The following is a 27618-nucleotide window of genomic DNA, read 5'->3' on the forward strand; positions in this document are numbered from 1 at the left end:
ACAGAAAACAAGCAGATACAGGCATATGAAAGAAGACCTTCCTTAAGTGTTCTCATCTCTGTAGCCCCACCTGATTTCTGTCCAAGGCATGTGACAGCCTTGATATGTTATCAACAGCTCTGAAATCTGTAGTGCGCCTCTGACATCATGTTGTCATCCACAAATGCTAATTTGGGATTTATAACTGAAACTCTGGCCAGATTGCCAACAGGACCTTTGCCATTTGATGCAATGGGGCCAGGCTATGGCCATAACAAACAACGCTGTTGTGGTGTCTCTGCAGCATGCCTGCACACCCAGTATTGTCCAAAGTTATGCCTCACATGTGCTCCTGAATAACCAAATGCAGAAGGGAAAAAAAGGAAGAGGGTTGCATATTCTGTAGAAGCAAGCTGCAGTTTAGAAAAGCATCTCTGGGGCTGAGGTAGGTGGTCAGAAATCTGGAGATCCGGCCTCTCTGCTCCTGCCTTTGCTGGAGAACTACAGCAAAACCTTGCGCAAAATAATTAATCTTCTCATCACCTCCAAAACGAAAGTACCCCTCCATAAGTGGGTGAAGCCAGCTCAACCAGTATTTTTTTTTTTTGTGTCTTTTGATTCTCCAGTGCAAGGCTCTTCTTACAATTGTGAGTACATTTAACAAATGAGCATTTCCTTTTGTCAGTATTTCTGTTAAGTCCATGCATCACTATTCAGTGACCAGATTTTTGCTGCAGTGAAACAAGAGATCTGAGGACAGACTCTCAACATGGGAATTTCAGCCACCAGATCCTTAGGAGATGCACAACAGTAACCAGCTAATTATAAAAACAGAGGTTTCTGCAGAAACCAAATCATAGTTACAGAACACTTTAATTTCTTGTCCAATCAACTAGAAAATTGTTTGGAAATATATAACTGGTTTCTTCATGCCCCTGCCTGTACACAGTGCTGATGCTGCATGGTGCTTTCAGGAATATCAAAGCTGCCATAAATAGAGGAAATGACGCCAGTGAGTCAGGCAGAGAATAAAGCTCAGCTCTCCTGAGAGCCAAAGGGTAGCTCAACTGCTGCATTTTTCTTTCCAAAGCCAGTGTTCAGCTATTTCCCAAGTTCTTTTACATAATCCAGTTCAGTTACTGAACGTGTCAGTTTAACCAGTATTCAAATCAATCTCTTCTATGTTTTGAATTGGATTTTCAAACTCCAAATTGGATTCTGTGTCTGAGGTGCCAACATGTTTTGCAGTGGCACTCAAGACTTTTGGCTATATAAATCAGACAGATAACTTAGCGAACATAACAAATTACTGCCTTTATTATGTTCCAGGCAGCTTATCAACTAGTTTCTTTGCTTCTGAATACCTAAATTGCAAGCTTGGTCCTCAACTGGAACTCACTGTTAGTGGAGATGGTCAGGTACCACTGTGCAGTCCTGCACTGGAGAGGAAAGGGAGCAGGAGACACACAGGCCAGGACTGAAATGTCTCACAGCATCACGTTAAGACGTTTGCACACTGGGGTTCTTTTTCTTGATAGAGCTGCTTATTGGCAGCAATGTCACATGTTTGCCAGGGTTATAAAAAACTCTTAGGGAATATATTTATGCTAACTTGTTTCTTTAGTTTTATTTTAAAGTTTATTTTGTTTCTTGTGCTCTTGCTTACTCTCCACACTCTTCCCTCGCCAATACTGTACAAAAATATGAACTCCCATAGGAGAGGCACCATGTTACCAATTTTTCACTAAAACCCAGGAGTTGATATAAAGTTCCTAACCATAACATCAGAATCACAAGTGGAGATTTACTCCTTTGAAGTGGAAAACTTTGGTTCCCTCTCACTGTCTGCTTGTGGCTCACTAAGTTTTTTGTAATAAAAAGGAAAGAAAGCATTATATTATATTCAATTATACAACAAGAAGACATTAATATTGCAACCTAAATGAACACAATTCTGCTGAGTATCTCTTGGGTTTTTTAAAGCAAGTCAAATTTACAAGGCTAAGAATTTTAAGTTATTCAGAGTGGATTTCATGGTCTTTATGCTCTGCTTTAAGTCTCTGTGAATGATTAATAGAGACAGATCTGATCTGACTCTCTTTAATATAGATTCTTGGCATCGTTCAAACCAGGATTAAATAACACCATTATACTTGTCTCTTCTCTTTCTTCCTGGTTCTGGAAAAATTTGAAAGAAAGTGATGTCTTGACTGAGGTGAACTCAAAAAACTGTCCTGAGAATATAGGACTGTTATCATCAAAGACACAAAAAAATTACAACAGACACAATAACCTAATTGTCTCTCACAGTTCACGGATTCCTCTATCAGATGCAGTGATGGTCTTGACACCACTTACAATCAAAATGACATGCAAGCTCCTGTTTTACTTTTATGCATTCTAATAAAATTAAATACTTTATATAAAAAATTAATTTCTTCTTTTCACGTTGCCACTCTGCAGTTTTTCTAAGATGCCCTTCTGTAAGCTTTTCCAGGGTTTATTATTTGTGGCAAAGTCTAATTCTATTCCAAAGCACACACAGGATTTTGGGGTACTTTTTCACGGGAAAAAGAAGACTAGAGGAAAAAGGAGTTATTTGCCTGCTGTCCAGATTAGAAAAAAATGAGTTAGTGATGGGCTCTCTGTGTAAAATATTGTTTAACTTACACAGCACAGGGACTATTAGGAAACAGCTTTGGATTGGTTTTTAGAAGTATCATGAACAGGAAGTTTCCCAAAATACTAATTTTATGCCTAGCAACCCAGTCTCTATAATTAGACCCTTAGATACATGCTATAAATTATGTTAAAAGATACAAAGAAGGAAGTTGGGGCAGAAATGCTTGCTTAGGATTTATTTACATTTACTGTTTGCTGTTGAAGTACTGACCGTTGTAACTAAAAATACACTTTACCTGTCCATACTGAATCTTAAGATAGTACACTGTTTGATAAAGTGATAAAATTAGGTAGCACATCAATTTATATTCATCAGCAGCTGAGAATTAGGATGGCGCAGAGATGAAAAAACGCAAATGTATGTTCTCGCAGTGTGAAAAACTATTTACATAACTTGAAAGAATAACAATTTGGAACAAAAAGATGTCCTTTAAACCAACACCGCTCGTCAAGATACAACTTACTAAAATTCCTGGGACTTAAGAGTGCCTCCCAGTTTTACTTGGTAAAGTTCACTACGCGACCTGTCCCAGGGACATAAAAAAACCCCAAAACCCTTATGAGCTCGCTACAGAAGACTTGATTTAAAAGAGGCTATGACAACTTTTCCCCCTCTTCCCTCTGCACGATCTGGGCTCCTGGGAAGCTGAACGCGCCCCAAGGCGCGGAGGTTCCCGCTCAGGGGGCGGCAGCTCCGCCCGCGCCCGCCTTGCCGCTCGATCCCGCCCGGCTGCGCGGCCGCGGAGGGGAGAAGGAGGAAAGGCGGCTGCGTGTCCCAGCCCCGCTCCCTTTCCTTCCGGGTTGCCGCCGCCGCCGCCGCCTCCTCCCGTGCCCTGAGCCATGGGGGCGGCTGCCGGCGGGGCCGCCCGTGACGGGGCTGTGGCCGCAGCGCCGCTGGACCCCGGGCGCGGGCTGTCCCTGCCCCGGGGGGCTGGGAGCTCCGCGGCATCCCAGGACAAGCTCTTCTTAATCAAAGGTGCAGAGAGCCTACGTCCCCTCCCCTCCTGCCCCTGCGCGGGTCAGGGACGAGCAGCAGCGTGTCCGGCAGGCCTGAGACCGTGCCCAGCCGTGCTCCCCTTGCCGTAGCCCCAGGTCTTGCCGCTCTCTCCCGCCCCTGAGGAGAAGGCGAGACGTTTGGGAATGGCCTCGCCGAGGCTTCTGGACGCAGCGAGGAAACCCCTGCAACGCCGGCCGCCTTTTCCCTCGCCCTTGGCAGCAGCGGCGCCGGTCACCCTTCAGCCGCCCTCCCCCGGGGCACCGGGCGCGGCGCGGCAGCCGAGCGGGACGGGACGGGCGCTGAGCGGAGCCGCCTCCTTCCCGGGAGGGAGCTCAGCCCGGGGGGGTCCGCGATCGGCGCTGCCGGGCCCGAGGGGGCAGGAGCCCTGGGGAGGAGGCGGCTCCTGCGGGCTCCAGGCAGCGCTGCGGATTCCCTGAGGGAAGGAGCCGGTTTTCCGGATCCGAGCCGGGAGAACCGCGGCCAAGGGCAGAGCCAGAATCTCCGCAGCCGCACACAGCTGCAGGGCAGCGGGCGCACGTCCGGCGGGCTGGGGGCGCTGTGCGGCTTTATGATTATATGGCACTGTAATTTTTATCCGTATCTCCGGGCTGCTCCCGGTATGTGCTCGGCCTCCCCGCGCCCCCCGGCGGAGCGGAGGCCGGGGCTCAGGCGGCCCTGTCCCAGCGCCCCCGCTCGGGACATCCCGGGGAGGCCCGGCCAGAGGGTGGATGCACCGCCGCCAATTATTGTGTCTGAAATTGGGGAAATGTTGGTTACCAGACCTGGAAATGTAAAACTTAGTGGACTGCATAATTCGGCAGTCTTTGTGCTCCCGGGCAGAGGAGATACCTTACAGATTACAGGGCATTTCTTTATCACACTAATCAGATCAGTAACTTTTTAAAAAATGCGATCTAACTTAACAGTATTTTTGCTTACTTCCTGTTCAGACCATTTTTAGATAGTACCTAACCGGTATTAGGATAGGGAAAACAGGATGGGTATCAATACCTGCAAAGGAAGAACATGTAACCCCCTGAAATTTTTAAATTTTAATATGAATCAGATTGGTTTCCACAGTGCAGTAAGTCTTTGTAACAAGCCTTTTCCTTAAAAGTGGGCAGACATGGCTACATGAGCCTTTGGTGTAAGAACTGGAAAGGATCAAGTTATCTCGAATGACTTTGGAAACACTGAAAGGACTAAAAAGCAAGGAGTGCTTTTTTTCTTAGGATAGCTTTTGCTAGTGTGATTTTTTTGAATTAAGTTGTTTAATTTTTCAAAATTTTAAACAGAGCATTAAAACATAAAGCTGAAGATCAAGTGTTGCTTATGTAATGGTCTTCCAAGGAACTGGTGGTGACCATTTTTAGGTGGCCATTTGAAATCACAAGTGATGCATCAAAACCAATTAGATTTCCCATTTGGGGAAGGGCGAGGCATCACCATAGAACAGGATGATTTTAGTAGGCCGGCTCTGGAATGAGGGAAGTTTCAAAGTACTGCAAAAAAAGCATCCTGGGATTTGAATTTTTGTGTGTAGCTTGAAAGTACATACACATGTCATTATTTTCAAAATGCCTTGTTTCATAGAACTGATTCTTTGTCTTGCTGTTTCTTCATACTGAGCATAAAAAATGGAGACAACTGGGCCTCTCCCTTCAGCATGTACTGACAGATCTTACTTCTTCAGGTTGTATTTTCTAAACAGGTTGGTTGGTTTTTTTCTTCCCCTTAAGTAACAAAGTCTTGATTTTTATTTCTTCAACTTTTCTTGGCAGGTGGAATTTTTCTAGGTACTGTTGCTACAGCAGGAATGATAGCAGGTTTTGGCACTACACTTGCAATGACAAAAAAGAAGAACCCGGACTGGTTCAGTAAGGTTTGTTCTTTTAAGCTGTTTTCCAGTAGTGATATGCAGGAAATAAGAATGCATTGAATGCTAAATGGACATGGTGATATACGTGGAACTTGGCAGAGTGGATGATAAGAGCACTAAACTTAATTGAATTTGGTGCAGGCATAGGATTAATTTAAAAATCAATTCAGAGTTGGCCCTGCTAAATACTTACGTACTTGAGATTAGGTGAAATACGTAATGCTGACACTATTTGCTGTAATAATACTTATGTATAGTGAAATACAGTTACTGCTCTCTTTTGATTCTGTGATGTGAACACACTAAAGACATGAGCCTGCAGCATCTCCGAGATCCAGTTCACCGTGCAGTTTCATAGTGCTGCAGTGAATCTGGAAGCCAGGTGACTGCAATAAGGATGGGAAGGAGGAGGTAGAAGGTCTGTGAACTGTGGAGTATGTAACTGGGATCATTTAGTCAAAATCAAAGCTCTCCACTCCCATCCCACTGTGTAAGGGGAATGATGAGAACAAGTACTGTCGGACTGTGAGATCTTATGGCCAAAATGAATCTGAGCTTAGGCAATTACTAACTGGATCCACTTGTGCATTCTGAAGAAAAATCTCCAAAGGAGAGCTGGCAATTATACCATGTTGGTGAATTAGTTTGAAACACAGCAAGTTTAATTGAAGGATGCTTTTTTCCTCGCTAATGCTTTGTGATTGCCAGAAGTGTGAAAACAGGCCCTGAAAGTTGCTCAGTCTCATGTCCATCAAGCTCTTATAATGCAGCATGTATTACAGATGTTCTTAGGGAATTAAGAACTGATCTATTGTTGTTTATTTTAAAAACTATGATTCTATATATCAAGTTAATTCAATGCATATCAAGAGAAAAAAAATTCTTCTGTTGTACTTTATATCAGAACCTTCATTTCTGATCACTTTCTAATCTCCCATTCTGGTCAAAGAACATTTCATTTGCTTTCCTACTTTCCTCTGTAGGCTACTGTGTCATAACTCATCCATTGCCTTTACAGAAAAAATAAGCATGAGTTTCTTTTTTGAAACAGACAAAATAGAAAACTTCATAGGATGTTATTTCACAAGCTGTGGAAATACATTACAATAAGGAAATTGTCTCCTTTTTTACCATTTTTTTTAAACTTCCTTTTTCTTGAGCACTGCATTTTTTCCAGCTTGCCCATATTCCTGGGTGTCTGAGCTGTCCTGTTATCAGTGTGAGATTTATCAAGAGTGACATTGCATTGACATCTGAGAATATATATGCTAGGAATGTCATCAAGTGATGTATACCATTTCAATCTTTGCTGAAAACTGTGTCTGCTGCTATTTGTGCAGAGGAATTACAACAGTTTGCTAGGAAAAATCTGATTTCATTGGCCCCTCAACTTCAATGCTCCAGAGTGTAGAAAGATACTTTTTTGTCAAGGTACTTGTCAGTGAGCAGTTTAAAAAAGGAAAGACTAGACTCTGACAATGGTTTAACTTGCTATAGAAGCTCTCCGAGGTACCAATGAGGTTTTGCATTAGCATTCTTACTTAAATTTATAGTTACTTACTGCCAGTAACTTTTAATAATGCATCATGTATAATAATAACTACAGAAGATTGCACCTTTTTTAGACGTACAATGCCTAAGTAATATTTTTATCCACGTTGAGGTGAGGCCATAGTTTGACAGGTACTTCAAGCCAACATCAACCAGCACTGGTTTTGAAAGAACTAATTCTACCAGCCCTCAGTTTCTGGCAATTTATTCCTGTTCCAGTGAAGCCACCAACACACGTGCTGTTGGGTTGGTGATACGATCCTGGTTAATTGATGGGCTTTTTGTTAAAATTAAATGCTCAGCTGCAGCAGCCTCCTTTTGAGAAGTGTCCAGTTTTACCAGCATTTATCCAGATGTTTAATTTCACAAGGGATTAGGTCACACAAAAGAGAGGACACACTGAATACAATCAACCAAAACAGTTGAACACACTTTATTTTAGGCACTGCTTCCTTTTAGACACACACTGCACAAGGGAGCAGTTACATGATCAAGGCCTGTGTCTCAGTAAAAAAACAACGTGATTTTTTTCCTTCTCCCACTTCCTGTTTATATCTTCCAGAGGAAAACAAAACAACAACAACCAACAAAATGAAAAAAGCAGCATATATTTGAAAAAAACAATCAGCTAATTCTGCCTGGTTCTTTTTTTTTTTTTTTGGCCTGTTTTTAGAAAGACTCAATATTGTTTAAAAACTTTCTTTAAATAAAGAATGGGTTTTTTTTAAATACAGAAGAATAGTGATGAGAAAACAATCTGAACATAGAATAACAGGTTGGTGAATAAAACTCAATTCTCTTAGGAGTGCTTTTTCGTTGATGTCATCTTCTCCCATGCTACCATTGTCCTTTTAAAATTTTTTAGCATTTCATTAATCAGCTTTCTTGACGATCTGAACAGTGTATCTGATAATCATTTAACCAACTGTCCTGTTTACAGAAACCTTTGTCTGAGTACTTAAGTACCCTGAGGAATCAGCCTGTGACTAAACCCATGTGACTGCAGTCAGTAAAACCGGATCAGTTGTTTTCATTTACTGCTTTTTTTCTGGGACAGTCAAACATTTAAATAGTACTCGGGGGTTTTGCCAGCAATTTTCACAGATAATGACTCCTATTTAGAGATTTTGTGTAGGGGATATTTTTGTCCATTCATTTCCCATCTCCCAAATGGGACCATTTTTTTCTTAGTGTTGTTATATATGGTTAGACTATGGAAGCAGGAAAAATGTCAAAAGTAATCAGCATTTCAATACTCAGAGCAGTCTCTACCAAAAGAGTTATAATAGTTCATTATGTGTGCTAAGGAGATAATAGGACCTGATATTGTAGCATGACTAGAGATCTCTGCTGTTTGTGTGTGTGTGTATGCTTACAGAGCATTGTTTTTGTTAACAGCTTCCACTTTGGGATGTCCAAATTGGAATGAATAAGGCTCAAGATAGGTTTTGCTGGTGCCCTTTCCAAGTGCATGTTTGTCCTTGGGTAGCTGTGCCTACAGCTAAATCCCAAGGGAAGGCATCAATGCCGGCCGAGGACTGTCTGAGGATCATTTTAATATTTCAATAAATACAAAGCCAAGAGGAGAAAAACTACTAGTGCTATTTGACTGACCATAGTGGTAGACATTAAGTATGTTTAATTGTATCAAAGAAGAGAATCTTTTAAAAAGAAGCTAAAAATGTAAAGCTTTTTTAAAGCAAGAATACAAAAGATTTTTCCCCCGCTCTTTGTGATGAGTGAAAAAGAACAGTTCTTTGGCATGATTTGGAGAAATGTATTTTTGATCCTTCCACAAGTTAATTTTGCTTTTCAGTATTTTAGACTATAAATGAAAGAATTTTTTGTAATTTTACATGTGCAATCTCATTTATGTTACCCCTGAGCAATACTCAGTTGTTTTTTTTCCAAGATGCCCAGTTAAGTAGAACTGTTGAGTTGTGTAAGGACCATAAATGCCGATTTTTAACAATTACCATCTGAAATCTATGTTTGGTTGTGAACAATTGAACAGTGATCATTCAGAGTGCAAAAAACTGCTCTGAATGGCAGTTGCCACTGTGAGCAAGAGAATTCTGTCTGTCACTGCTGCTGTGGGCTACACAGGTTGAAGCTTTGCTGTACCAAGTCGGTGCACTACGGTGGGCTTTGGGAGGCAAGAATGGCTGGCTGGCAGTGAGTGTGGAGTGCACATGGATTGATGCCACCCAGCATGTGCCTGGTGCTCCTGGAAGCTGCAATTTATGTGCTGTGTGACAGAGGTTTCCTTATGGTTGGGACCCCTTCATAGCCAAGGCTGCATTCTTGGCCTTAGGTGGCTTTTCCAAGGGACAACATTTTCAAGGTACTTATGTTTTCAGGACATGTCTCATGGCAAACTTCTGACAAAAGTAGGTGTCTTCTGACAAAAATGAGAAGTGTGGAGACCACACAGAATTTTCAGTGTTGCTGCTTGGTGAACTCTGCAGGGGGATGGGTTCAGCGTTGTTGTTTGCTTTTACAAAATTTTCCTTAGTAGTTTCCAGAACCTCTTCAGAGTTGTAGCCCTCTGAAATTAGTCCCTGGGTCACTGCAACATCATTTCTGTGTCCAGATGAAAGGTGCTCGTGTTCTTGCAGGCTCTCAACAAGCTGTTCCAGAAGTGCAGATAAAGATCTACAGGCCATCGGTTGCCACCCATGAAAGAGCACTAAAGTTAGTGACATACAGTGATTATGTTCAGGTGTCACTGGCATAATTGAAGGGTGAGATAACGTTATGTTGGATTCTTGTGCCCATGGAACAACTGACTCTGGTATTTCTGGGCAATGAAGGTCATCCCCAGGTGGCACTGGCAACAGTGAAATCTGCTCCTGGGAGGCAGGCACTTCATCCAGCCTCTTTCTTGACTCTTAAGGTGTGCTGGCAGCCATAAGATTTTCTGTGGCCACACTAGTGCAACTGGCAGGTCAGGAAAAAATCCAGATCACCAACTTTCTTAGTTTGGGGTTTGGGGTTTTTTTTGCTTCTTTTTCCCAGTTATTATTCACTTTGTCATGACCTTTTCATCTTTGGTTCTAGGGGATTACTGCCACAGGTGCACTACCAGAGAGTGGTTCATCACTGGCCTTACGAGCCCTAGGGTGGGGCTCACTCTATGCTTGGTGCGGAGTTGGATTGCTAAGTTTCGCCATCTGGAAGGCTCTGGGCGTGCACAGTGTGAGTAGCAAGTATGATCCCCTCAACTCCACATTTTTCCTTGGGTAATGCACCTTGGGATGGCAGATCTATACTACTTCAGCCTAAGAATTCACCACCTATAGAATGACTAACCAGAATGTGTGCAAACAGGGAAGGTGCTCTTACATCTGCAGAAAATGGCATGCTGTGGGAGGAGGCAGTTCAGGGGGCGGAACAGTTTTGTCCTGCTTTATGTTTATTTGCACAGATGTTTCAAATACCTCACAAACGAGCCACTGTTCTAATTTAGAGACTAAAATAGTTAGCTGCAAACTTTCTATAAGCTTTGCTTATTGAACTGAAGGCTACCCCCCTGAATCCTATTTTTAGAGCAATAGATATATTTGTCCAGGTTCTATTTTTGGCATCAGGGCACAGAGGATGTAAGAAAAACTGAAAGGAAACCAGCTTGCTTTCTAGAAGCAGCAAGGGGACAGAAGATTGAGTATCCTGTGCATTAGAATGGTAGTCCTTGACATGTCAAGGCAAAGAAGCTCGGGAAGCATTTGTGCATCCCAGGATACCAACTACGGCTATCTTTAGCAAATTGATTATGTTCCAGTATTTCACAGTGTTGAGTGTGAACACTGAAGTTCACATGAGCATTTTTGTTTGCCCCTAGTAATGAGCCATGACTTAAAGAGTCCCCTGCAGCTGTAAGTTTGGGAGAGCTGTTTGCATCCTCTTTAGGACTAGGAATGAATAGACTTCCTTTACTTTACGTGGCAATTATTTATATATTCAGCAAAACATACATAAAGGAGAAAGATGATACTACTTCATCTTAGTACTGTTCTCGTTAATACCTTTATTCAAGGTCTCATTTCTCGTCTACTCTGGTGATGTATCCTGTAGCTCACAATTTGAAGCCCAAATACAGCATTACACAATCCTTTATTTCTGAGCTTTCAATGTTGATTCTCAGCAGGAACAGATAAAGGAAGGCTGAACACCAAAAAGGCATGGTAGGACATAGGAGGCAGCTACAACACATTTTGTTTAAACTGAAGTCCACATTGCAGCTGTGGTGGAATGTCAGGGAAGGGGGAGGAAGAATGGGAGTTTACACTCTCTGCATGCTGAGCCGCAACAGTTCACACCGTTTGCTGGCAGCTGGATCACCAGTCAGAAGGACTCATTTGACACTACACTGCCAATTTTGATTTCTCATTCTGTCAGAGTGTCTGGTCCTGCTGAAGGCCAGCAGAGTCTGACCCTAATCTGCAATTTACACTATCTCTTTCTTGGTAAGCTTAATTTTTACTTCCTTGAGAAGTACTGGCCTAGACCCACAGTTACTGGTTTCCCTGTGAGGCTTTTCTTGAGGCTGCCTGCCAGGGAACACCCACATAGGCTTGAGATGGCCAAGCCCCAGGATGTGTCTGAGTCTCAAGGGGCTTCTGACAGCAAGGACTCTGTCAGAAGCCAACTGCAAGCATTTTAGAGAATTGTTGAGTGCTCCTGGTCAGAAAGGTTATTATATTCTGTGTTGTGTTAGTGTTAAAGGAGGTGGGGGACACTGTAGTTCGAAAGGCTCTTGCAAATGTCTGTTAGTATTGTTTTCTCTTGTGGAGTGCTTATGTTTCACCGTAGTGCACAGTGAGAATTGCGGTTGCTGAAGGCAGTAGATTTCTGTCATAAGGTGATTTGGAACAGCTCTCTCTGCTTTCCACCGAGATATTTATTTCATTCACTATAGACTTCTAAATTTTCACTGAAGAAAGGAAACACATACAATACTGCTATTCATAACTGCAGAATCAAAAATCAGCAACTTTTAAATTTCCTTTCACTATATAGCTGTTAAAATCAAATAGATACATGTTTAAAATTGCTGGAGGTACAAAAAAAGAAGCATGTTACAAAAGGAAATATTCTGACCAAAGAGGTTCATAGCACTAAAAATAAATTAGACCCTTAAACATATGCTCATTTTCAGAAGGGCCTGTTTTTATTTGATATGTTTTCCTGAAATTTCTAGGGAACATTGTGAAAATTCTTTTGAAAATTCTTAATTGCTTTCATGTAAGCAGAGATCAAAGATTAACTGTCAGTTACAATGCCGATTTTTTGAGTAAATTGCAGTGTATATGTTATGTCTGATAATTTTTAGATGCCCACAAAAATAAATAAAGTTTTATTTTTAGGAAACTGAATTTGTGACTGAGTGAAATAAAGTTTCTTTGCACAAAACTGTTCAGATCATGGAAGACACCATAGGTTTTGCACTAAGCTTGACATTTTCAATGGAACATTTTAATTTCAGCTAAATATTTTAAAAGAAGGCTTTTACTGATTTACCTGAAAAAGAAGTCTTGAGTCTTCAGTGTACTTGAGAACTGTGAATTCACTGGCTCTGTAGTACATGCAAGTTTCCAATACCAAACTGCTAGTAAAATTTCAAGTCCCAATTTCAAATCTAGCAGCAGGTATCAAGATTTGAAAACTATGGACTCGAGGCAGACTTTAGTCTATCAGTGTGCTATTCTAGATGCAACTTGAGGGGAAACTTCACTCATTTTGATACCAGGAACAGTGTGAATTTAATATCCAAGGCTTTGGCAGCTGGACAGAGAGAAGAAGAGATTATGCCCAGCCTCTTCACCTTAACATTAACGTGCTGTCCCTGGGACCTGCTAATTAGTGACCTGGCCCTGCTAGGTAGCAGCTTCATTTCTTTAAGGGCAATATTGATAACATTATTGAAAACTAATACAGTCTCTTGATCTTAAATTGTTTTTCAGTATTAAATTGTGAAAGATAGTAAAATTCTGACTGTAAGCAGTGCAGGTGTTTCATTTAGCAAACAAGAAGGATGCTTCATTTGCACGTAGGAATACTCAGCTCCAGTGCTCTCTCAAATCCTTTGCCAGCTCAATCCCTGTGACTCCTTAGGTGGGCTCTTGGTGAGTAAAGGACGTGACTTTCAGTTGCAGGGTTCGAAAGGGAGTTCCAAGTCAAGTAAGACTGAATTGTTAAGTGTTTAATGGCTCGAGTCATGTGTAAGAGTAAAGTACGGGAAGCCTCAGTGGAAAATGAGATACGAAGTCGCACCAAAAGGCAGTAACAGGGCCCGCAGATCCTGACGCGGGACTGGCGTGGCCAGGGAGGCCATGGGGCAGCTCCCGTCCTGGCCAGCCCGGAGCACACCGGGGCAGGGCTGGCTGGGCCGGAGAAGGAGAACAGAGATAGTCACTGAGGTTGGAGAAGTGCAGCGCAAGGTGTGCTCGGTGCTTTTTGTGCTTGGGACGCTGCCCACGCCAGCCGCGCCCCGGCGTGAGGGCAGTGGGATGTGCAGTCAGGTACTGCGCGGCGCTGATCCCCTGCACCGGGAATGCCTTGTGAGCGGCCCGGCCCGGCCCGGCAGGAAGCGGTGGCGAGCCTCTGCCGCACGCCTGGAGGGCAGAACGGAGCCGGGCAGGCGCTACTGCGCCCCGGTCCCGGTTGGGCTCCGGGCTTTGTGTTCCGGCCCCGCTCCCGGCGGCTCCCCCGGGGCCGGGCGCGGCCGGGGCGCCGCCGCTGCCCCGCAGCGACACCCGGTGGCGCCGGCCGGAACTGCAGCGGCCGCGCCAAGGGCCCGGCTCGTCCCTGATCCCGGGACTGCGGCTGTGTCCCAAAGGCAGCCGGGCTTCGGGCAAGCCGTGCTGGCCCCAGCCAAAGCCCCGCACAGCGGCCTCCCTGGCCGTGGCTGCCAAAATGCTTCTCGTGGTGAGATACGTGTTGCCTGTGAGCATGAATTATTGATGGGACAGCGAGTGATAGATAAAGTGTGTATTACCCTAAGCTTTGTGGCTGTTTAAATTATCTTGTCATGGCTCCCAGAGTCAGAGATGAAACGACAAGAACAAAGTGGAGTGATATTTCCTTGATGAGTTGTAATTAATCTGTGTTAGTGGCGCGGTTGCTCAGCAGTTTGTGTCGCGGAAGGAAACTGAAGCTGCAGTTCAGGATGCCTCATCCTCACACCTGAGCCAGCCTGTGTTTGCCCCAGAAGCAAGTTGTTGTTAAGATTCCTTCCAGGCACTGAGGTGATGCACCAGATTTGGTGATTCTAGATTTTTTTTATTAATCTTTCTGGTTTATTAGCACTTAAAACAGTGCTGTGGCAATGCCTATTTCCAGCTCTTAAATGGCTTTATTGTTAAAGGTGGTGCCCTATAGCTTTACAGTCCACTACTTTTATGCCAGCATCAAAACCCAGGGGTGGGAGTAAGTAACTGATCTTTATGTCTGGGTAAGGAATATAAAAGATTTTACGCTGTCTCAGGTTGGGTTGTTAACATTCCCTGATTGCAGTTACCACTGTTGTAATCTGAGGACAGGCTGATAAGTAATAAACGCTACTAAATTCCACTCTTAATCTGAAACGAAGAGGTGATGGTTCAGTGAGGACTTAGTTTGGTAATGGTTTCAGTTCTATTTTAGAGTAGCATAAAAGAAATCTTTTTTTAGAACCTAGGAGATGGTGCTTATATTTTACCTCTTGCAGAAAATGATCAGGTGTCAGACCTTTTTAACTTTCTTCTTGCAATCGCTCCCGAAAATATTTAAATCTGTACCACCTTTGATTATCTCTGAGCATAGAAATTCCATCTGTATTAGTGAGTATCACTGACCAGCAGCACTGGGGCAGTGAAACATTGGCAGGCTGAGGACCAGATATCTACAACCATTCCAGGAGTTTTCAAAGTTTGGACTGGCACTGACCTTGGCCCATGGCTTGAATGCCACTTGGCAGTTGGACTATGTTACATGCACAGCTAGAATGCTTCTTCATATTTGTGTCACCCTAAAAAACCACTGGTCATGCATTTTGAGACTGTTCAGTAGTTACACGGACTCATGCCCAGGGAGCTTGGGCAACTGGGAGATTGCCTTCCAAAGAGCACTGCTGATCTGAATCTGAGACTCATCCAGACATACCTACAGCGTTCCTCTCTGAGGCACCTTACAATGTGGAAAGACATATGCCATGTTAAATGCAAGCATGAAATAAGTCTGGCTTGAAATAAAATGGCACCATTGTTTTCAACAAGTTTATGTGCTATTTAACAACTTCCACATCATGGTATTATCTTCCATGGAATTACCTTACTGGTTTTGAGCTTGCAACATCCAAACCATATAGGTGGCCACTCCTGGTGCAGTGGGATGGCTGTTTGCTGATGCAAAACACAGAAGTAATGAAATAAATTTTGTAAAAAAGGTTGGGTTAGGCCAGTTTATCATTTCAGGTTTATTTTAAAGTTGAATAGTAGTTGAAAGATCTTATTTCAACATTACGCATATGAGCTGTTCAATGAAATTTAAAATTTTCAGTTAAAGAAGAAATGGCATTTCACTCAGTAAAAAATTTTAGAAGTAAAATATTCAAAACATCTTAAACCCACTGTTGTTACAGTTGAACTAAACAGGTATTTGCATTGTAGTTTCCAAAACTTAAACCTTTTTTATTTTATTTACCTATTCTACTAGTGTTAGGATCCACCACACCTTTTTATTACTGGGAAAAATTTTAGTGTCACAGAATCACAGAATAAGGATTGGAAGGGACCACTGGAGATCATGTAGTCCAATCCCCCTGCCAAGGCAGGGTCACCTGCAGCAGGTGACCATTTTCTGTAAGTTTTCTAGAATTTTTCAGAAGTTAACTTTGGAGTTGAAAACCTTTCTTTTAAATTAAACTTGCAGCTTAGAGTACTTGGCAGATACTAAAACATACCTATTAATGTCTGTTCTTTTCTTTTTCTTTTAAGCTGCCAGCAATTATGAACCTTCTTTTAAAAGCAGAACAATGCCCTCAGCCCTTGTAGACTGAAGTGTACAACAATTAACAAACAAGATAAATTATGCTTTAAAAGCCTTCTTGTTCTTCATGTCCTCAATAAATTAGGTTTCATTTCCTCAAAAATAAAAGCATTCTCTGTCCCATAGGAGAAGGGCTGGGATGATTCATATGTAGGTTTGTGAGATTCTGATTGTTGCTGTTCTGTGGAAAGCTGGAAAAACAGAATTGCTTAGAAATTTATGACTAATATACTTACAAAATATTAGTTTATCACTTATATGGTGTCTCCTAATGAAATATCCTGGTTTTCATTGATTGTAACCTTTAAAATATTAAGAGTCTAAAATAATTGCATGACCATAAAGAGACATCTAAAACAATTAAAAGCAATGCAGAGAATATATGCTGCTTGTGGCTTTGAATGTAAGAACATTTCCTAAGTGAACTGCTTTTCTCCAGAGAAAATCTAACCTCTGAATCACCATTTTAAGCACAAAAGTAACATCCGCCTGCTAATGTCAAGAGATATTTGTTATAATTTTGTGAAAGTATAGTCATAGGCACAGTATAAATACAAAGGAGTATTGGCTTTAAGGAGGGATTAATTTAAAACAGAAGCTGAGAGCATGGAGACAAAGTCTTCAAATATGGCATCTGTAAATTGTACTAAGATTTATAAATCCCCATGTAGGCATATTGCAGTGGCTGAAATTTTTAGTCCATTTCATAAATGAGCAAATGTTGCTAAAAAAGCACCATATCTCCTAAAATACTTAGTCATCCTAGAGTAATTCCTAAACATTTTGTTACTAGTTTTTAATTATTGTTGTATTTAATCCTCGCAAAAATATTATTAATGAAATTTCTATTCCTTATCGTGTTTGTGTCTGATAGCATAGTAGAAACTCAGCTTATCCTTGCTATTTCATGATCACATATTTCTATATAAATCAAATCTGCCCTTTTTTTTTGATGCTTTCATTTCCTCAATGCTTATTTAAACTCAAGCTCTTAGAAAAGATGGAGTACAAGTAAGCACTTCCTCCTCCTGTTTGTACTGGATTTTTCTCTGCTGCTTATATTGCCTAATTAGTTTGGTTTGGAGAAGACTTGCCTCCACACATACGTACTGCTAGTATTTTATTCAAGAAGGGAAAAAATTAAACCAATGAACTTCACTGTTTACTTGATAAGGCAGAATGCTTATTCAAGGATTGAGAACATCATTTTCCTACTGGAAAGCTGCTACATCTGCTTTATGAATAGGGACAGCTGTAAGGGAGTATTTCAAGGAATGGAAAGGCTGCAACTGTAGCTGTCTCGAGGAGTTTCGCTGTTGCGTTCTGGGAGAGACTCACAGCTGTTGGCTGCCACCAACCCTTGGGAAGCCTGTGGTCTGAAATGCCTCTGTGTTAGCCTGTGTGGACAAGTGGGGTGGTCCTTATCTTGCCCACATATAACTGTAAACTGTGCACCTACAAGTCAAATCTGAATCCAGCCTCTCTGATGGGTGTGAGTTACTTGTGCCTCATCTTGGTCCCGTGGCATCGTCCTGTGTGTCAAGTGTGTGCGTGGCCACGCCATGCCCTGCTGTGGGCCAAGACTCTGCTCTGCTTGCCTGGGGGCATCTGGCTGTCCCTGCCTGCCTCTGTGTGTCACACTGGCTCTGACAGCTTCCTGCATGGAATTCAGCCCCAGTCAAGGCGATGAAGCCGAAGCCTCACCAAAGAGTTTTGGGTTTTTGCTGGCCCTTTCCCCTACCTTCAATCGCACTTGTGGATGATACATATGATTAATTCCTGGACATACAGAAGAAAAATATTACTTAGGTTGCTCTTTACAGGAACTGCCTGCTTGCAGGCAATCCATATTTTTGAATTTATTTCAGAAATCCGAATTACAGCACAGAAGAGTTTATAGGGTTGGGGCACTCATCCTGAGATTTTGCGTCCATTAACCAGCCAGATTTATAAATTTGGATATTTAACTACTTTAAATTTAAAATTATTTCAAGATCTCAAATTGCCCAGGGTGACTAAGGGGCAACGACCATTAATACACCATAATAGACTAACCATGCGGATGTCCTTCCCAGGCATCCAGATTTGAAAGTAAGATTCTCCAGAAGTAAATGACATATTCTTCAGTAATATCCACACTGCATTTTTCTGCATGGCACAAAAGTCCTTACTTTAAGATACTATATACTACAAAAATTTAAGTCCTTGACATTTATTTCAGGAATATCAACATGAGAATGTATAAAAGTGAAAAGAACACTCCTGTATTTCTGAACCTAAGGAAATCCCCCTTTTTTTTGGAATCCAGTTTACAAAATTACTGTCTCTGTGAATAAAAAAAAAATTGAACATAATTAGCTAACCACATCCTTTTTTTTTTTTTAATGCAAAATAATCTAGCCTTAACCCAGAACAGTTTTACTTTCTTGAGTCTTTTCTACTGGATCAGCACCTTCTCCCCACTTTGGGATCTAAGTCACATTTGAAATGAATGTGAAACATTCACACAGAAATTAAACCAAAGTGAGGCTAGTAAAACATGTTTGTAATGTAGATCAGCTCTCTTCCCATTTATGAATGAGCAGCATGTCTTCTGCACTCATGGAAAAGTAACATGAGGAAAGTATTTCATGTGTTTTATGTCTTCATGTGACCCAGTAATTGGAAAAGAGGCAGCTTGACCCCTGTGACTTGACAGCTCTCTGTAGTTCACCAGTAATTCAAGACAGAATATGGAGTAGCTGTGGGAGGCTACTACATATTTCTAATTGTTTGGGAACTGTGACAGCTTCGTTCTAAACAATGATGGTCCTCTCCCCCTCTCCCTATAAAGTTCACTTGGGTTGTTTTCACGTTGTTTTTCTTTTAAAAAGGACAGGATATATTTTACCCGCTTACACAGGATTTATAGAGATAAATTAGTGGGAAAATATGTCTATGTTTTTGTTTCATTTTAGGCACTGTAAATAGCCCTCTAATTTCAAAGAGAGTGCTCAGCACTGCATAAGGTTAGGCATGTGTGTAAGCCTCCATGAGACAGGGGGCCAGTATGAGCTCTTGACTTCCCTACATGATTTAACACGATTCTGCTGCTGCTTTTCTCTGTGTAAGCCTGAAATGCTGGAATTCGCAAATAGGTGATAAACAGGGTACTGTGAGAGTACATCGAAAATGTTAGGTTGTTTACTGCCAGAATTGACACTCTCAGGGCCATTTTCATAGACCTGTAGTTCTGCATAATCCAAACGTTCATGATGCCTTTGCCAGTGAAGTGCAAGATGTAAGAATGTGAATCAGAGCTGTATTTTCCATGTTATTCCAGAGCTGGCACAGAGTGACCCTCAGTGAGTGCCCCATTTTACCCTGAGAGAAGGACAATCACCTTCAGCCACCAGGCTGGCTGCTCCTCCAGTCCTGCAAGGGCTCAGCACTTGTCATTTTCTACAAATAGCTTGCTATTTCTGTACTTGGCCCTTGGTAATCATTTGCTAACAAGGGCAACAGCAATCGTTTTAAGATTTGGGTAAAGGTGGCAAGAGCAATCCTCACAGATGCTTTTAAATCCAGGGCAGCCTGCCTCATCTTCATGCCTTGTGAAATGGATGGTGGCTGAGGAGAACGGAGGGCATGTACATTCTGCTGCCACTTGATCTTCCAGTTCAGGGCATCTAACCTCATTTCGCTTGGAAGTTAATGTAAGCTGTTCTTACTGATACAAGTACTAAAATAGGAAACTAATAATTCCTGGAATCTGCGCTGGCCTATTATGAATGTCAGACATTAAAGAGAACATTTCTTCGTAAAACTTTCATTCTAGGAATCAAATAGACTCTTTTAGCCCCTCTTCCATTCATTTTAATATGAACGGCCATGTAAGTGCTCTCAGTAATAGTGCTCTCCCAATTTTTGTGTGACATTCTGTCAACGATGTACATTAAAAAGAGATTATTAAATGGAAGATGCTTTTAGGTCCCCATATTTTTGCCATCTGAGGCAGGATCATTAGGTTAAGATAAGAAAATAACAGTGATCTGTAGCTATTACAGATTATTTAATGCAGTAAGGTAGATGATACCCTTTTAGAAGAAGCCTGACAGAGGTAGAACAGTTACTGTAATTTATTTGGCAAGAAAAAAAACAGCATAAAGCTCTGTAATATCTGTGACAAAAAAATAAAATTCACTTGAGTGAAATTCACTTCAGAGAGTCGCCTGCAGGAATGGAGCATGCTGGAATGTTAAGAAATGCATTACAAATTGTTCATGTACAGGAAGGTTCAGGAGCAGCAGTTGATAGTGGCCTATGGGTACTGAAGGCAGCAGGAAGAGATAAAATACATTCAGCTTTTAGTGCTGGGTTTACTGTGCTATTAATTGAAGACATTATCACAGTTGAACTGAGTACCCCAGTGCCAGTGTGGCTGACAATAATAAAGAGGCAGCCATTGCAGTGAGTTATTCAAAACATTCCAGTGCTTAGTACATAGCACATTAGCTCTTGTAATTAAATTAATGCATTTTGATTTGAGACAACTGACGTGAGTATTGTGGAATCTGGATGAAATAAAGGAGGAGGTTTCTGGGAGGGGAGGAGAGAAGAGAAGAGACATCTCATGTTACACATCTGCTGAAAAGAAAAGGCAGGGCAAGACAGATTCTTAATTGCAGCATTTCACTCATCAAGAAGTGTGTTTGTTCCGAGAGTTAAAGCAAGTAAAGACAAGGTCCCAATTCTCACACCTCAAGTGTTCAGTATTAATAGGACATAAAGCTGATTAATCATCTTACAAGAAGCTCACCGCATTGTAGGAGGACTGGACACTGCTAAGTCCAGTTTCTTGAAGGACTAACTTGTCTGTTTAGTGGACAAATTTTACATTCAGTGCAAGAATACTTTGAAGTTGCAGTGGGCTGAGTATGACAGTGTCTACTAAATGCAAGCAAGAACAACGTGAGGTACTTTGGAGTCCAATATAAAAATATATTAAATGGAGTTTGATCAGTCAAGGCCCAGAAGACTGAGCTCTATATCTCTGACTGAAAGTGTCAGAATCATTTAGACTGGAAAAGACCTCTAAGATCATAAAGTTTGTCTGTTAAGAAGTTACAGCCTAAATTGGGGTATTAGAATGGTTTCTAAGCATTCAAACCATTGTCAGTAGGAGGGAAGGGACAGGAACTTAGGGGTGCGATTTTCATGGGGTTTTTTGTGGGTATACACCAGTTCTGTGACATCAGAGAATAGTTCTCTTTGAAAGCTTTCTCCATGGTTTAAGATTAAGTGAGTTTTAGAGGAATGCTGAGTGCAGGGAAGACATTGACTGGGATTTGGAAATGCATTTGGGAGAGCACCAAGCACAAATGTGGAAATGAAGAATGAAGCTCGGAAGCTGATGTTATTAGTGGAACAGGAAAGAAAGGGGAAGATACCTTAGAGGTCCTGATCAAAGCCCTAAGGAAACACTGGACTGCACTTCCGGACTGGGATGAGAGGGGGAAAATAGGAGTCTGTGAGTGGTACTAATTAAGTTGCTTAATGTCTTACTGGTGAGAACTCAAACTGTTGTGGAGAGAAATAATCAGGTGCAGTAGGATCTTTTAAGGGCTATAGAAATGAGAACTTCTAGTGAGAGTTAGCATCTGTGACATTTGTACCGGGAAGAAATTGGCCACATTTTAGACATACTGTGAAATCATGTATTAATGAGGCCCACACCAGTCTCTACAGGTAATGTCCTTCTTAAAGAGCTGACAGTCTGAAGTGTTACACTTGAGAAGACAATGCACAGCAGCGATCAGCTTGGCATTCCGATTTATTGAAATAGATCACTGTCCAGGAATCACAAAGGAAGAAAATCTGTGGAAAAACATAAACATGGTCAAAGTTGTGAATTGCAGTGAAAAACTATTTTTGTGCAGAGCAGGCGTGTGGAAAACGGCAGGCGAGAGAGGAAGTGGCAAATGAAACACTGGGTCTGGCGTCACTTTCAGAGTCGTTTTACAAATAAGCATCAAAGTCTGAGAAGACAAGGCTGAGGAAATTTCTCAGTGAGTCTTAAAAACAAAAGAAAGACATTGAATATTTCAGATCTGATCCACGTGTTAAGAAAAAACTGCTTTTCCAGGAAATTAGTTGCTTTTACCTGCAGAACATAAATTGATGTTCTGGGGGGACAGAAATCAATCTAATATTCTTAAATCTGTGACTGCTAGCAGTGTTTCAGTGCTTTCTAAATAAATATTTTTTTTTTTCTTTCAGAACCAAGTTGTAGTGTTTTATTTCCCAGACAAGACTACTTTTTGCATTCAGGAGCTAGGGTTTGGCATGTTAGTAATTATGAGGTTATTGGCAGAGTGAGGGATCACTGCAGATTTCTGAGTCGTTCCACCCATCATCTTCCTTTTGGAGGCTTTATACAATTTCTTTTTGTTTTCCTTTGGTTTTGTGCATCTTCAGTGGGGTAGAGGTGTCTTCTAGGGCTTATGAGTGCATCATTTAAATTTTACACGAAGAGAAATTTAAGTCTGGATTTAGAAGCAGCCAGAAAATCCGCATTGGCTGGTGCTGAATGTTTTATCTTTGGTTATATCAACAGAGCTACAGCATTTTACATCAGGTAAGTATTTGACCATTCCTGTGTTCCAGACATCCAGATAATACTTAGAGTGAAAGAGTAGAAGAGTTGAATCACTCTTTAGGAAGCAAAAAATGTTAAATAAATTGAATACTTTCCGCCCATCAGTGAGCTGGGACAACTTAATTACATAGGACTGGAAAAAACAGCTAAGCCAAAGCTCTTAAAACATTTCCTACTGTAAATACTTGTATTGAATTGGCAGCAGTTGTTTAATGTAATTTGGGCTGTTCCTCTACGTCAGCTCTGATACTGGTGTTTATTATTCTTGGAAACATTTGCTGTCTATGAGAGCTTCTCAGTTTTCACTGAGAAGCAAAAATGTTAGTTTAGGAACAATTGTGGGTGATGGCCAAGATTTTTAAAAACCAAGAAGGAATAATTAATCAAAACAACTATCTGATCAGAGCGAAATATGAAACAGAGAGTGAATTAGTTTTACTTAGGAACAAAATCAGGAAAAAGCAATAAGGGTAATTTGGCTCTGAATTTTCCTCCTACTTTATATAACATATATTTTATTTGATTAGCAGTACCCAGGCATTATTACACAAAAACTAGGGTTCTGAAGTGCTTTCATCCATCATAGTTAGCTACTGTCTTACTAAAGGGCTGGTCATTTCTTTGTAAATTGCATTGCATTGAATAATTGCATTCCAGTAGCATGTCTGTAAAGAAGTACCAATTCTTCATCAGAATTATTCCTACACAGAACTTGAAGAGAAAACAACCCAGAGGCACTTGTATAAATACTGATGACCCATAACACACAAACCATAGGCATATGAGAGTAGATGCCTGTGTGCCTGTTTGGAATATCTAGATTTCCTGGAACCTCTCTGTGGGACATTCTGCCTGAGACAGCATTTGCTCTTCAAGAGGTCATTGCATCCAGTGCTTGAATACCACCACATCCTGTCTTCTCTTTGTGAATGTCACAGATTCTGTCATAGAGCTTCCTAAAAATAGCAGACCACAACTTCCCCTGTACATCCTGCTGTTTGTGTAACAGGATTTGCACTGATCTGGTTTTTCCATGCCTATCCCTTAAAAATATATTACATGTAAAAATACATGCAAAACTCCTGAAAGGAAGAAGCTCGCTAAATCTAAATATTCTGATAGAAATGATTTTTATTTAAATGAATGTTTGGTTCTGGCATTCCAGGACTATTGAATCAGACATTGGTGATAAAATTCTTAGCAAAAATATAAATTATAAATATCATTTATCAATCTATATCTACATAATATGGATATACTTCTTCTTCCACAGCATTTTAACAGCAGTGCAATAAAAGTTTAGTTCTGTATATCGTTAGGAGTCTTGTCTTCTTTCCTACTGTTATATACATTTGAATGAGACTTTGTTTTGTCACCTTTATCCATATGGTGGGATAAACCGAAGCTGAAAGAGCTGAACAGTATTCTTCTTTAGCCCTTGGTTTAAAATCCTTGAAGAGACTATTGGACCTTTATTCCATTACAAGTGTAGAAAAAGGCACTGCAGTCAAAATAGGGGCACATTCTGTGGAGGTAATTTCCCTCTAAACAAAAATATTCTGTGTGTGTGTATGTATAATAATTCATGTAACAGCAATGGATCATTCAGGCAAGCACTCCTAATCAGGCACCCCAGTGTGGTGCATTAGAAAGGGTGATTGTTGTGTGTCCCTTCATGCTTTTTTTCACTTTGTTAATTGAACCAACATAATCAGAGGGAAAGTCCTAGTTTACTGTTTTAAAACCTTTTTACTTATTCTTTACCTCACACAGCTTGTTTTGTGGGATAAGCCTGGGGTTCACGGTAGTACTTCATTTGTTCATTAGTAGCAGTTAACTGATTTTATTTTTAAATCTGTTTTATAGATGAAAGAATTCCAAAGTAAGATGCAGTCGATCTTTCCAGCAATTCCTAAAAATAGTGAGTCCAGCGTTGAATGGGAAGACTTACTTAAATCCAAGTGAAAGACTCAGAGCCATTTGGAGATGTCTCTTTCAGCAAGAACAGGAGTGGAAGTAGCAGAAGTGTCCCCTCTGGAAAACAAAGAAGACTCAGACTGAGCAAGTTGCTGACGGAGTGCACTGAACCTGGAAATGCCAGTTAACATCCAGGAGCAAGGGAATTCAAACCAAACCAATTTGTACCGTACTTTTCAGCATGTTTGGTATAGTTGATTCATGAGAAAATGAACCCTCCAAGATAAGTTGGATTCAACTGGATAAAAGACTTTTTCGAAGAGTTAGAGAAGAAACTAATCTTGATTAGTAAATACATGAATATAATCCCAGTAAACTCCTGTCCCATCCTGTGTTTCAAGAAGAATTTTACGAAATTTCTCTAGGAAAGAAGAACAGTACTTTCAGTGACTTCTCCTATTAGGAATATAACCATCAAATCAATCACAACAGATCTCTTGTTGGTCCTGAGGGTAAAGCATATAGTGTACTCTTCAAAAATAAAGGACGTATTTGAATTTGCAACAGAGAAAGTATCTAAATCATTTTTGTATGTCTGAAGGGTAAGTTTAAAACCCAACACGCAAGCAGTGACCTATGAGCTCCTCTGCAGAGCACCAGAAGAAATCTCTACAAAGTTCACTGTTTTCTCAGTATTAACTTTTAAAAACTGGATCCCACAAAAATGAACCTGATCGTATATAAAAGTCTCTACTATATTTGTCTATCAATTGAAATAGTAAATGAAAAAGGTATAAAATAGGGAGACACCCAGTCAGTCCTACGCGAATGTTTTCAGCTAAGAAAGCATATGGGCAGGACTAATTTTGTGTGTTCCAGTCATTTCTGTAGCCCTTTTACCAGGAGAAGCAATGTGACATTTTCCACACTGCAATAATCTCATGAAGTGTGGGTGTAAACTAGAATGGGTAATGTCTTACTCAAATGTTGTACTTGCAGAACTGAAGATACGTAAAACTGCAGAAATAAAAAAGTGCTATCAGTGAACTGTCCTTTGTTGCTCAATTATCAGAGTTTCTTATTAATTGCACAAAGTGCAGTTAGTCAGTTGTCAGATTTAATAAAGTCCTGTTAAAACTTGTCTTCTGTGATTTAAGTCTTTATATTCCTAGGAAAGAACATAAAAAAAAAGCTTTAAATGTCAGGTGAATAATAGAGAAGTATAGTTTTCCTATGAAACATGACACTAAAATAATACCTTTAAAACAATTGAAGTGTAATAGTTGACGTCTTTTCCAGAGCTTGATGCTTGTAATTCAATATTAAATAAATTTTGAATACTGCCATCATACACACCTGAAAAATGGTACTATTTTTATATTTTTGTTAGTTTCATGTGAATGGTGATACCTGTTTTGCCTGCATTTAAGCATATTAGTGCTGACGGTTTACCAAGTTTAACAAGTAGCTGTGTCATAGCTGGTCAAATACTGAAGTGGACTAAATAAATGCAAATCACATCACACATTATGATTACTTTTAGTTTCTAAGGTGGGATTTGGGTCATCTTTATCTGGGTTAAATAACTCACCTAAATCAGTCATTCAAAGTGCCTTGCATGTTCAATGGAGGAAGGCTGGCCAGAGGGTGGCTTGCCCTGTGCTGAAGTGAATGGCTGTCCCTGGAGTTGTACAAGGCATCAGATCTGTCCTGCCTGCTGGCTGCCTTTGGAGAGAGCAGTCCTACCCTTGCTTACCCCCATCAGCACAGTGACTGCACATGGATATAGTGCAGGAGAAACTCAGAAGGATAAGGAGTGGTCTTCTAGCACTTCAGACCTCTAAGGATTAGGTAGGTAGTGAGTCTTGGCATAAGAGAACTGTCCCTTCTGGAAATAGTTAGCCATTGGATTAGGGTGACAGTAGTATAAAAATAAAAAAAAATTCTTTGACAGATCAGTTGAAGTAAATCTGGGGGTACCCAGTAACAAGGACATACCAGACGATGCTCTTCAAAAAATGGTAACAGTGAAATATACAGACAAATCTTTAAAATAGAATCACTCTTATAGGGCAAGTACAGAGTGATAAAATAAATCCATGTTGAGGTGTAAGGCTAAGCATTAAACATGTTTCAAAGAGAGAGGAGTTCCTAGATCATCATATTCCAATCTTCATTCTGTGCTTTTGGCTGGAAATGGATTTTCTCTAGATAAGAGTTTATGTAGAAGAGTGCAAGCATAAATCAAGTCTCAGTTGACATGAAAAACACGGGAGATCTTAGATATTTGTTACTGCAGTGTGCAGTTCTCTTGGTAAACATTCTGCTGGTTTTGTGATGGGTCATTTTTTCTTTCTATGAAAGAATGCAAAGAGTTTCTATTTAGCAAAGAGTTACTGGAAACTACAACCAAATGTAGAACAAATAGAGTGAAAAGTACTTAGTTTACCAAAACCAGCTAGGTACCATAGTGTATGTAGTTAATGAAACTGAGTAAATAAAATGAGGCAAAAAAACCCAACAACAGACAAGAGACACTAAAAAAAGACCTAAAAATTTTCAGAAGTTAAGTACTAGAAGCAGATCCAGGGGCAAAAAAATCAATGGGCTGTTGCAGCAGACCTCTCGTTAAAGGATAGAAATGAGCCAAGACACAGACTTCTTGTTTATCACAGCATAAAAGGGTCCTGGTTTACTCCTCTTTACAGCTCAGCTGTCCTGACTCTAACTATTCACTGACTCTGGCTGCAGCAAGCTCCTGCTGTAGGTTTCCCTTGTAGCCTCTTGCCTGCTGGTTATTTCCTGCATGTATCATTTTGCAGACCCTGACTGCAGGCTTTCACCTAGCTAGATTATGGCTGCAGGTTCCAACAGGCTCTAACTGCAGACCCAGACTGACCTCACTGCAGTGATTCTCTGCCCCAGGACCCTTCTTCTTCATGATTCCCC

General features: G+C 40.9%; 1 protein-coding gene and 1 long non-coding RNA gene across 2 annotated transcripts; one reads left to right on the forward strand and one right to left on the reverse strand.

The window, feature by feature from the left end:
• The first annotated feature begins 3441 nt into the window (after positions 1-3441).
• TMEM242 (transmembrane protein 242) lies at positions 3442-26194 on the forward strand. The gene is made up of 4 exons (XM_066179040.1): positions 3442-3637; positions 5440-5540; positions 10149-10286; positions 24619-26194. Exons 1-4 carry the CDS (start codon positions 3502-3504, stop codon positions 24715-24717), a joined length of 474 nt encoding a protein of 157 aa, XP_066035137.1. The 5' UTR covers positions 3442-3501; the 3' UTR covers positions 24718-26194.
• On the reverse strand, positions 25946-27618 carry LOC136286907 (uncharacterized). Its single transcript, XR_010720018.1, has 3 exons — positions 27569-27618; positions 26261-27024; positions 25946-26025 (listed from the first exon to the last, which is right to left on the reverse strand). It is a non-coding gene; the product is annotated as an uncharacterized lncRNA (long non-coding RNA).

The sequence above is a fragment of the Chamaea fasciata genome, unplaced genomic scaffold, assembly GCF_029207755.1.
Source record: "Chamaea fasciata isolate MVZ Bird 193981 ecotype frontalis unplaced genomic scaffold, bChaFas1.0.hap1 SCAF_3, whole genome shotgun sequence".
NCBI classification, from domain to species: Eukaryota; Metazoa; Chordata; class Aves; order Passeriformes; family Sylviidae; genus Chamaea; species Chamaea fasciata.